Below are 12,058 nucleotides of genomic sequence, written 5' to 3'. Positions count from 1 at the left end.
TGTGATGGAAACAAATATGCGCATACTAGAAAATAGGTCATTCTACAAACGACAAAGATTAGCCTTTTTGTTTTATGAAACAGGAGCTGAGAGAACACATGTATGCACCGGATTGTTCATTAATTTCTGCTGTAATTCAATACACTGGATAAAAGTTGGAGCCTTCCATATCTTGGGAACCAGTTCAAAGAGACTAATTTATCTTCCTTTCATGTCATCATAAGATTTATGCTGTCCTGGGTTGCTCCTATCTTCAGCTGGCTGGAATACCAGAAGAATATTTTCCTAATGAGGGCACACCTCTGGAATTCATTTCCTTTGACAGTGTCATACAGCCCAAATTTTATAAGCATTAAGGAATAGTGTAAATATTTTAATTTGGAGAGACTTCAGTTTAATGCTGGGCTTTTATGTTAGTGGAGTAATGGCAATGCTGGCCATTACATTAAAAGCTCTGGGGATGGGTGGAAACTGATTTTGTAATTGATTGTTTTCATAAATGTTAGGCTTCATGATACTTGGTGATCACCATGGTATAAATCTCCAAATAAATTTAATTTTCATAGAGGAACAAATGCTTCCAAGAGAAGAACCCATATGCCACAAAGAACATGAAATCTAAAATGCTCGTCTTGAGGCAAATCTCTTGGTTTACTCAGCTTCACCACGATTAACTCTGAAAATAACTAACAGCTTTTGTGAATAACTACAAGTGTGACACAGGCTTTTCACTCTTAAATGTTCATAAGTATTCGAAGGAGGAGTAAGAAGTACCTAAGAATGAATGGTCCTGATATATGCCAGTGCATCAGTCACTACTGCAAAGTATCCAAAACAACTTTTGGGGGAAGAAAAAGTTGAGACACTGCTAATACTGGCCTTAATACCCAAAACTCCAGAGTTTAAGAATCTCATCTAGCAAATACTTTTCCTTTTACCCATTATTTAACTAACATATTTTCCTCTCTTCCTTCTCACTCTGAGTCTTTACAATTGATGTTCTCATTTAGGGAAGAATCTCTGCATCAAAAAACAAGCAAACAAAACAAAACAACCTGCTGAGTAATAATTATTTTTTCTTTCAAATTCCCTTTATTCAAAGATCCAACTTCTTGCTTCAAATCTCCATACGTATTTTCTAAATGAAAATAAATTCTCCAATCATCATATTTACTTGAGCTACAAGACATGGGAAGCACCCAAAATACATATTGTTTTTAGGAACTCTAAAACTCAAGTTAAATTGGTTTTGTTTCAAGAGATCTTTTTCAATCTATTTCCTGCTAAGGAATGTTACAGGAAGATGAATCGCTACACATCCATTTCAGAAAGAAAATCCAATTATCTCAGCATCATGAGGAGGTGAATGGATGAACTAACTGTTGAGTTGTTGACTTGTTAAAATTCAAGAGGTGAGATTTTTAAATTAATTGTGATTCCTCTTCCAGCTTAGAGTATTCCTCACAGTTCTAACTGGAGCGTAAAGATCCAACTGAAGAAGGCCCATTTTTGTCAGCCCAGGACCTGATGTCGGAGTCAACAAGGTTTAATTAAAATTAATCTACCTCTGGAAGAAAAATCGGTTTTGTGCACTGATTTGGTACGTTAGAATCCAATGACCCTCTGAGGCTTTGGACTTTATTTGGCACTACAAAGAAAATCAGATGCTTTCCAGTTTAATCTCCTCTGCCACAGTGGAAGTTTTTTGTTTGTTTGTTTTACCGAGCATCGTGGAAGTCTATCATTTAAAGCTCAGCCAAAGATTTTCAGAAAGTCATTACAGAATAAAACAACCTGCAGCTAAAATGCAATGCTTTCTGTCAAGACGTTACCATAAGGACTGTTGGCCTTGCCGTTTTCCTTCTGCCAAAGAAAATGGGTTTCTGCACAAAGTTCGTGGTTTATCTTATTGCAAACTGCATAATAAAAACTTATTTGGCAGATATACTACATCTGGGGACCCATTCAGGCATGTAGTATCGGCTGAGAAAACACTGAACCAGAAATTGGGAGAACTATCTGGAGCAACTTAAACCCGCTGTTATTCTCTGAACATGATACACTTCCTGAGGCCCCCAGTCCGTCCCCCAGGAGCCCAGTGCTGCAGGAACGGGCACTTCCTGGCGTCGCTTTCTGGAACGCCAGGGCATGGCTGCAGGGCACAAAGCTGCACGGTGCAGAGACGTCAGAGCAAGTTGTGAGTATTAAGTTGCACATACACAACCCACTGCATATCATACACATATATTACCTTGGATTTTGTAACTCCACTTACAGTTAAAGGTTACTGACCTCGGATAATCTGTATTTTCGTCTTAACGTGAAATGATATCGTACTGCACTAGTTTGCTGGTTTATTCCTTTAAACAGGGATAGATCCTTCTGGTTAGTAGACAACACAGAGGGGTTCAAAGGCACAAAATTAAGATTTCCCAGAGCCTGGGAGAGAAGCACTCGCATTGCTACAAATCTGGAAGGAGACTTATGAACGGCTGAAGCATTGTTGGAAATCGAGAGGTGAGCTAGAGCAAGGGGAATGAAAAACAAACGGATTAGAGAAGAAAGGGTCTGTCTTTAAGTGAAGGAATACCACAAGCGTATTTTTGAAAACACTTCTAATGTCTAGCCAGAGTTTGGTCAAGAACTCAGATCAGTGAAAAACAGACGATGGTGCACAAAAGAAAGAAAATTAGCTAATAATAACAAAAAAGACACTCCAGAGTGGACAAAGGGACAAATGCGGATTTGGCTTGAAGAAGAGGGAGAAAGAGAAAAAATAATTATGCCAAGGACAAGGCAGAAAACAAAACAGTACCTTTTAATAGCATAATATTTAATAATGAAAATATGGCCATCCTGGTCACATTATGTTACATTCACTTTTCATTTATTTTTTTCCTCAAATGTGACTTAATAAAATAAGTTTACATTTAGTAGAACTATTAATCTTGCCATTTGGTTGTCATTTATCTTTTACATTGCATTACAGAACTGATTGCTTTATTATTTGTGTCTTCCAGAGGCACAAAGGAAGAGCCAAGGAATTAGTGCCAGTAATACTTATTCATTCTCATTTTTTATTTTCAGCCCACATTGCCATGCTAAAAAGCAGGAACACAAAAGACCATTCACTGAATCGCCTCCTGTAGGTTCCAGAACCACTTTGCTGCCAGAGACTGCAAACTTCAGTTTGCAGAGTCCGTTATTAAATGTTAGCCCATTCACCCAGCTGCACTCCGCAGACGCCTCTTATTCACCTTTACACACCAATTTTTTAAATATGGAATTTAAACAAAATCTGTTATTTACACTGCAAGAGAAATTAGACTCCAAAGGAAAAAGCACAGCACAACTAAGGATTATGTACACACAATGAGCTCTAACATCCATGTTTCTGCAAGGTCAACAAAACAGCAATTTGAGGAGATATGCTCAACCCAGAAAGGTACTGGCCTCGTTCATTAAAAATAAAAATACTACTACCTTCATTTTTTTTCTGATATTACTTTCTTTTAGGGTCAATTTAGCTAAAACCAAAACTGCACTTAATTCCGTAAATGTTAGCTGATGCTAGTGTTTAATACAAGTGTTCAATATTCTGATACAGCTGAGATCTCTGTTTATAAATTTAGATTATGAATGGTCTTTTGGCACATTTAAAGATATAGCTGTGACATACAGAAGTGTAACACTGCAGTGGAAGGCCAAACTCCATTTCAAAGATACCAAGTATCAGCAGTGACTATCAAGACTTCTCTAAGCTCATTCTTCTAAGAGCGAGGAAAGTCAAATAATAAGTACTAGTTGCACTGAAATGCAACAAATACACATAGTTGAGAAAAAAATCATGTAATCAATAGCAAAAGCAAAATATTATGTGTTTAATTAAAACACTCTGTAATGATTGAAAAGAAAAGCAGCAGTTTTAGACTGTGTATTAAGGTAGGCTAGTTCTGCTACAGTTAGGGCATTTTCCTCTTTCTTTTCTCTCTTCCCAAACAGACTGGCTTTAGCTGAGGGAAGGATACCAAATTTATCTACTATGGGTAAGAGGCCCATGAGGGTTTTTGCTACTCAGTACAGATTCTACAGCTAGAGGAAGAAGGCTAGCTTAAAAATAAATAAATAAAAATAAAATACTTTTTTTTTTTTAAATAAAGCGACATAAGAAACATTTTCAAACAACTCACTGGTTGTCCTGTTACTTTGCAGAAAAGAGGAGGGGAGGGGAAAAAAAGAGAGGAAGGAGAGAGAGAGAGAAGGAATTAAAGTCTCAAAAAACCACGCTGCAGTCATAGTGCTGCCGCACGTGCCCTGACTGTTGCATTAGCACCGAAACTATTTATGGTTTATGTGAGTGGGAGACCCACAAAACCAAGGTTAGGAGAGAAGCAGAACTGTACCGTTTTGCTTCTCGGATGACAGTTCTGCAAAGGTGATGGTGAGAGATGAAAAGCTCCCCCTCTGTTCCAGAAGACAGAAGAGCATGGAGATGCTATAACCCCTCGCAGCCTGCTAATAACAGGTAGGAGCTCAGCATGCCTGCTGTCGGTGGTCTGGGCTGCGAACTGACATCAGTAGCACTCGGGAGCTTCTTACAGAGACTCTGCATGCAGCCATTAGAGATAGTACCAAACTCCGCACTCGTCCTCCTAAGTAGGTGTAGCTTAATCCCTTGTTGTGTCTAATTATTTCATTAACTAATACACTGAAGGATTTCTGACTTTTTTGGACCCAAGGTACCTCTTTTCAATAATTAAACACCGCATTTTCTCTGGCTCCCTTCCCATAAATTTCTATTGCTTCCTCTGCCCGGAGATGATATTAATTTCCCTTTTATGCTGTTCCAGATTTAGACAGTCAATAAAAGTAGCTTTGGTTTGTACCTGTAAACTGGAATAGCCATAAAATGGTGAACCACACCCCCGGACCTGTACGTAGAGGTATGAAATGATTAAAAGAGTAGGTCTGGCAAGAAGAAACTAACTCATTTCTTCTGAGTTACTATCTCAAGAAACACACGGAGCATACACTGAAATAGAAGAGTAGACAGCACAAGAAAAAAAAGCAGAACTCCTGAGACTAAAATTCTGAGATTGACATTGGTTTCACTTTACCACGCCAGGGGCTGGCTATCAAAGTGGGGAAAAATACTGAAACAGCAGCAGAACGACAAAAGATGAAACCTTATTTGGATGCAGTTCAAATCTCATAAAACTTAAATCTTTAATTAACATGTTCAAAATATTGTGGGGTACTTCTAATGCCCAAGTTTTGCATCGTGTTAGTCAGTGACAGTTCTTTGTACCCATCAATGGAAAGGAATATTGTTTTAATTTCAAACTCACCTGAAAAATACTTGCACAAAGTGATTAGGTTTATTCATGAAGGCAAATCATATCGTTTTGCTTTCTCAACAATTGTGTATTTTTTCCACTGTGATGGCCAAAACCACATAAAATAATAAATTCATGTCAGTTAAATCATACATAAAGAATTCTAAAAACTTTAAAAACACAGTTGTCCTTAATGGATAATTCTGAATATGTGGAAATCTACACATAGCATTTTCACTCTAACTCTTGGATACCAACTCCCTTAGTTTAAACATTGTCTCTGTGCATATTTTTTCTATTTTTCACAGTCCTTAAATAGTTCAGCAGGAGGAAAAACATAGGTTAAAAAAGAAAAGTCTCTATTTCACTTGAGTTTGCTTTCAAATATGCTTGGTTTCCACAGCTCCAAGTGCAGACTGCACGCTTTTTTTAAGACACCTGAGCTCTCAACACAGGTACTCGGAAATAAAACAATCAAAATCAGAGGCTGCACTACAGTGCTGTGTCATAAGTATGTAGGTTGCAGAAGAAAAACAGTGATAATCTTGGAAAATGGATGGTTTTCAGCCTGATGGAAAGAAATGACTGGATCTTTCATGTGACAGCATCGTGTTTTAAATTGCAATAACCTACTGTCAGTGGTGTTCTCAGCACCACCCGTTCGTAATTCAGTAATTAATGAAAAGCCATTTGTAAAAGATACAACACGAAACAGATGTACACACATTTTCATTTATTTAATGCATGCTGCTCTTTGCTGTTTTTCAGCTAGCTTATGCCTGCTTTTTCCTCTCTCCTCCTGCTCCCCCTTATTTTGGTTTCTTTTTCCTCTCTGTTCACACCCTGACATCCCCAATTGCAGTCCCAAAAGACAGAGTCTATGCTGCCAGCTCATGTTGGCACTCCTTCCAAGAACGGAAGCAAAAGGACACAGTGGACCATTTCCATTCTGCTGCCATTGGAAAAAAACACCTCTGTATGTGGGAAATGCATGTATATATTCCATAAAAAATAGATGCAGAAAACCTGCATCTCCAGACCCCAATGAACCTCAATGATCTTGTCTGCAGTTCTTACCCAGAATAAAATGAATCCCCTGAACCTGCTGTAGTTAGTGGAAACTTCTACAAAATTGTATTTTTTTCTGAGAATAAAGAATAGGGAAGATAGAAAATGAACCCCCAAAACATGCGTGTATCTTTGAAAGAAGGGAAGAGGAGGGAAGAAGGATATATTTTATCTGTGCCTGCTGGCCTGGGAAATGGATACTGATGTTGTGCAACTCTGCAGCTGCTCACCCTCTCAATTTGTTGTTTTCTTTCTGTTTTTTTGTTTGTTTGTTTGTTCTGTGTGACTTAATCTCATATCCTTACAGTTCTGAAGGGGGTTCAGGCAGCTTTATTCATTAGTCTTGTTCCAAATCATGATCTCGCAGATCATGATCTTCACAGATACCAAGAACCAGCTCTCTTTTTTGATATGGCTCATCCTCTGATAGAAGCAAAAATAATGTCTACTAATTGTCTACTTGACTCATAAAACATGCAAACGAACTTTCTTGCAATATTTTTGTAATTTTTTGCGTTGAATCTCATGAAAAATATCCCTGAGAAGAGCTTATCTTTCAGTAACAGAATGCATAAAAACATATATTATAAAGTTAAAGTTAACAATTCCAGACTTTGGAAAGAATTTTGGATTCTATGAAGATGTATTGGGGGGAGGGAATTAAATCAATTAATCAATTCACATCTTAATCAATCACATCTGCCTGAACTACATAATATCATTGCAGGCAGGCATGAGATTAGAAATAGTTACACGATCATAACCTTGTGCTGGGAAGATGCATGGTTCATTTCCTACTTCAAGAGAGCAATTCCCAAAAAAGGATTGTGAATGGCCAGATATGTAGGAAAGAGTTTGTATACGAATCAACACACCTGGAATGTCACAGAAGATTTACAATTTAAACAATTAAAGTCAGATCTGGAAAATGACTAAAATGGCTTTAAAACCGATCCTACCAAGAGCAAGAAAAATAATTACCTTGCAGCTCAAACATGGGAACGTCACCTGCAGATCTAACAGTTCAGGCAAATAGAATGACACATGAAAAAGCTTTAGATCGGCATTAAGGTTCCCTGTTCCCCAGCTTTTATTAATAGGATGTTATACACATTTTAATAGGACATTATAAACATTTGCTTTGGCTTAGGCTGAGGAATGAAGAAATCAGCCATTTCACATGCTATAAAATGACTGAAAGAAGTCTATGCCTATTCAGACCATTTTGTTGCTAGAACTAAAACTAAACTTACTGAATAATGGGTAATGTAGATCTTGGCGACAATAAGAGTACGTGAGTGCTTTTTATCAAAATAAAACAAAGAGGGCCCTTTGTGTAATCCAGAATTAAAGTGAAATTGGATCATACAAATCAAAGAACTGCAGTGCATACAGCCATAAATCCCCCATCTGTGCACAGCAGACCTCAGAACGGACCTTCTGAGTCTATGGATTACATAGAGTAATATTTTGCATTTCTTTGATTCACATCATTTGGCACTTTTCAAAGCGTCTAGTGTTATCCTACATCAGAATCCATGCTCTGCTCGTGGGGTTAAGTCTATGAAAACCACTATGTACGGTTACTTCTTAACTGCCCTTAGCATAAAATCTCCATGCAAAACAAATTATGGCATTGTCACCTGAGATGGCCAATTACTGAAAGTAAATTAACACTAGATCTTACGGTGTGCCTGCTGCCACTGCCTTCTCCACAGATTCACAACACAGAAAGCAGTAACAACACTGTAAGGCAGATTATAAATATTGGATATGGACAAGAAAAAAAAATTAATAATGGAAAACCGTTCTGCTGGTGATAAGTACAACTTGCTGCTGAATCATTTATGACTTCTCTTTTCCTCTGCAATATATCCAATGTAAGAAAAACATCCTTGGAGAAAGTGCAATCCGAAATCATCGCAGACTTCTTTAAGGCAACAAATTTCAGATCAATCAGAGGACCTACATTCAAGTACCTACGTGTCTGAGCAGTTTAGGATCTATCAGTTGTAAATGAAGCTGTTGGGAAGGGAACGGAACGCCAGTCTAACACTTCAAACAATTACTATTATTTTAATAGAGAATAATACTAGTAAAGAAAACAGGACAAAAATATGACTACTACTACTCAGAAATGGTAAAACTAAAAAGCAAAAACAAAAAAAAAAAAGGAAGGAATGAGACAGCAATGGCACTGATGTCCTTGGGATTCACAGAATATGAGCAAGTGTCCTGGTTTTGGCTGGGGTAGAGTTTGTATTTTTCATAGTGGCTCATATCATGATATATTTTGGATTTGTGACCAGAACAGTGATAACACACCGATGTTTGAGTTATTGCTGAGCAGTGCTTGCACAGCACCAAGGACTTTTCTGCTTCTTACGGTGCCCTGGCAGTAAGGATGCTGGGGGTGCACAAGAAACTGAGACCGGACAGGCCAGGTGGCCAGGACAGGTGACTCCATCTGACCAAAGTGATATTCCATGCCATATGACATCATGTTTAGCAATAAAAGATGGGGAGAAGGAAAAAGGAAGGCAGAACATTTGGAGTCATGGCATTTATCTTCCCAAATTACCATTACGCATGATGGAGCCCTGCTTTTCTGGAAGTGGCTGAACATCTGCATGCTGATGGGAAGCAGTGAATGAATTCCTTATTTTGTTCTGCTTCCACATAGATGATCAAAAAATTTTCAAAAAAATGACATTCTACCTGTCTTTTCAGAAAAACTGAAGTGCATGGAGTCTTATGGAGACTCTTAAAGAGATACATTTTTATCTTAAGTGGTTTATTGTTTTTAACTTTTGAAATCAATTTTGGTATCAAAACTAATGTGTTTGGAACAAAAAATAAAATAGAGACAATATAGTTTTCATTTTCTACTTAGTTCTATTATTTCCACCGTGCAAGGTACACAAAAAATATTTTAAATATTTCTCACTTCTTGGTCATTTCCCTATTATCATTTTGATCTGCCACATTTTTCCCTTAGGTTTAGCTTAACTAGACAAATCGTTTAACATACTAGAGTAGCTCAATTTCTGCATTTAATTTAAGAATTAAAAAAAGCCTGTCATGATAATCTTTCATATAACATGTTTTTCTACTGGCTGGTTCTTTCAGTTAATGTTAAAAAGAATACACAACACGAAGCATTCAGGAACTAAGGATAGACCAGAAACCTTTAGGAAAAGTTGAACACAACTGCTTGATGACAACTGTAAGTTTCAAAGGGAAAAAAAAGTTTTCTTAACTTGATCAATAATAATAATAAGAATATACATTGATTTATAAATACTAAAAAATATTTTAAATTATGATAAATATTCTATGCATGACTTCATTAGAAAGATAATAATACATTATGTTCACTTTTTAAAAGCCACTGAATGCAGTAAAATTGTAAGCCTTGCCAGTATTGCTGCTAAGAACGGAGTTGGTATGACAGCGTATAGAGGCTGGAATTTAAGGCCCGTCTCCATCCCTGAATTTTACGCTACTCTCTCCCAACGATGCTATATTCCCCTCTAACAGCCCATTTGACCAAGCAGCCCTTGATGACTGGGCATCAAGTAGGAATCCCTTTCATTACCTCCATTAAAGGAAGGACAGTTAACGTGAGGTACACTAGTCAAGACAATTATTCAGAAGACCCTCTAACCTTCAAGAACATGCAACATATAAATACACTCGAGGCATACTTGCATATGTTAATGAGGAAACACTAGTATTAGTATCCAAATAAAAAAGAAAGAGGATAAACTCTGGAAGAGCAATCCGTTGAGCAATGTTGATAACGATTAGCCGAATGGTTCTGACTTCAGGCATGAAGTCCCCATTCTTCCTGTTGGTAAACATTAATTTATACCATCCATGTTCATCATGTAACTCTGGTTAGAGTAAATACATATTACATATCTGAATGATATATTTGTATCTCCTTCTTTCTGTCTCTCTTTGTGCACACATATAATATAAAAAACTTTCATAGTAAATTTATTGCTAAGAACAAGAAAGCCTGTTGTTTTTTTATCATCCCATTGTGTATGATTCCATCTCCAGGCAAAATTAAGTAAAACAAAAATAAAAAGAGAATCAGACTCTTTCTCATCATCTCTCCTGCTCCTTAGCATGAAGTTAGGCTGCCAGCTTTAGTACTGTATTTCTCGGATACCACTCAAATAACTGAGGAGCACTCAGAGCCACTAGGTACTGAACCCATCAGCTGAAATTAGAGCAAAAGGCAACAGGCAGAATAAGTGAAGCAAAAAGGGTCAGATTAATTACATTTAATTTGTTCCCAAATAAAACCAAAAACAGGAAATGAAATATGGTAGAATTCAAGAGGTGAGGAAGAGGGAAAATGATTTTAATTATATTAGCTGCAAAAGACATTATAGCTGTGTAACTTGCTTCAAGTTTGAGGTATAAATATTGTTAAAAAGGTTATGGCTGGGCAGCAAGTGGAAGGTTGCCAGATTACGCTGCTCTGGCTGCCAAATACCAAGGCAGGTAAAGGCCTCTGGAGAGAGAGGACATCATTTCCATGGAAACACGTGAGCCAGCTGACTCTCTTCTTTCCCTTCCCAATACGTTTCAAGTTCTAGTCTGGTCTTGTTTAGAAGGAAATTCAATTTATTTAATGAAACAGTTTTTACTTTTGTGTTCCAGTAAAGTGCAGCCACAGAGGTTGAGAGCCTTCTGGTGACTTCTGGCATAATCACATCAAGAGAAAGGGATGGAAGCTGCATCTCCACCCTCTGGCCAAATGCAGGTCCTACTGCATTACTGTTGAAACAGCCACTCAACCAGTGCTGAGTCAAATCAGTGAAAAAAAAATAAAAATTCATTCTAATGACAAGAACTAGCAGCAAGAAACTGAGAAACCACGAAAATACTGAGATCACCACACAAAGATTTCATCATCACCCATTAACCTGCTTTTTTGAACCCTATTTTGGATTACAAAAATTCTGCCATGAAGTGAGCGGCCCCAGACCCACGTGTGTACAGCACATGACCGTGGTCTGACCAAGTTGCAAGCACATGGACAAGCTTTGTCACACTGAGACTGTCATTTTCCATCAACTCTTTCTATGAGAAGGAGCAAAGAACACACATTGTCTATGACCATCTGAACACACTAAGAGGATCTTCAGCTGTTTCTCCTTAGGGTTGTTTCAAAAATCCCCAAATGGATTTTATAGGTTACAGAATAAAAATAAGATGAATCTCAAAAAGAAAAAAATACATTTGTACCATAAATTCAACAGATCTTTTCAGTATAAAAATTAAATACTTTCTTACCTGTCTGATGTTGTGTCACTTGTTACTTGGTGCTTTACTCCTGAACCATTCTTAATTGATTCTTGTCTGGTGAGCCCTTGAGATCTACTTTTGTCCAAACCTTGCGTGGATATGTCACCTGGCGGACCTTGGTACTGCGAATGCTCCTGCAGCTTTGCCTTTTTCTCTTGAGGTGCTTCCTCGTTCCGCAGACCTCTGATACCTTCTTGGTCAGGCTGCTGTGGTGCGTTTGATCCACTGTTATAAAACCAGGCTCCGGATTTTGTGAGGATTTCTTGTTGTTTTCGGCACAAGTTACATACCCACATTACCTGTTCAGACATATTTAAACAGAAAAGTTG

The 12,058-nt window shown here is 37.6% G+C and overlaps 1 protein-coding gene across 1 annotated transcript in view; it reads right to left on the bottom strand.

Moving 5' to 3' along the window:
• The window catches only part of RIMS2 (regulating synaptic membrane exocytosis 2), a 469,801-nt gene that overhangs the window by 336,656 nt on the left and 121,087 nt on the right, over window positions 1-12,058 (bottom strand). The window contains 1 exon segment of the mRNA XM_048068611.2: window positions 11,718-12,028. Coding sequence (XP_047924568.2) covers window positions 11,718-12,028 — 311 coding nt within the window.

The sequence above is a fragment of the Anser cygnoides genome, chromosome 2, assembly GCF_040182565.1.
Source record: "Anser cygnoides isolate HZ-2024a breed goose chromosome 2, Taihu_goose_T2T_genome, whole genome shotgun sequence".
Lineage (NCBI taxonomy): Eukaryota > Metazoa > Chordata > Aves > Anseriformes > Anatidae > Anser > Anser cygnoides.
This window is presented reverse-complemented; position numbering and strand designations above follow the sequence as displayed.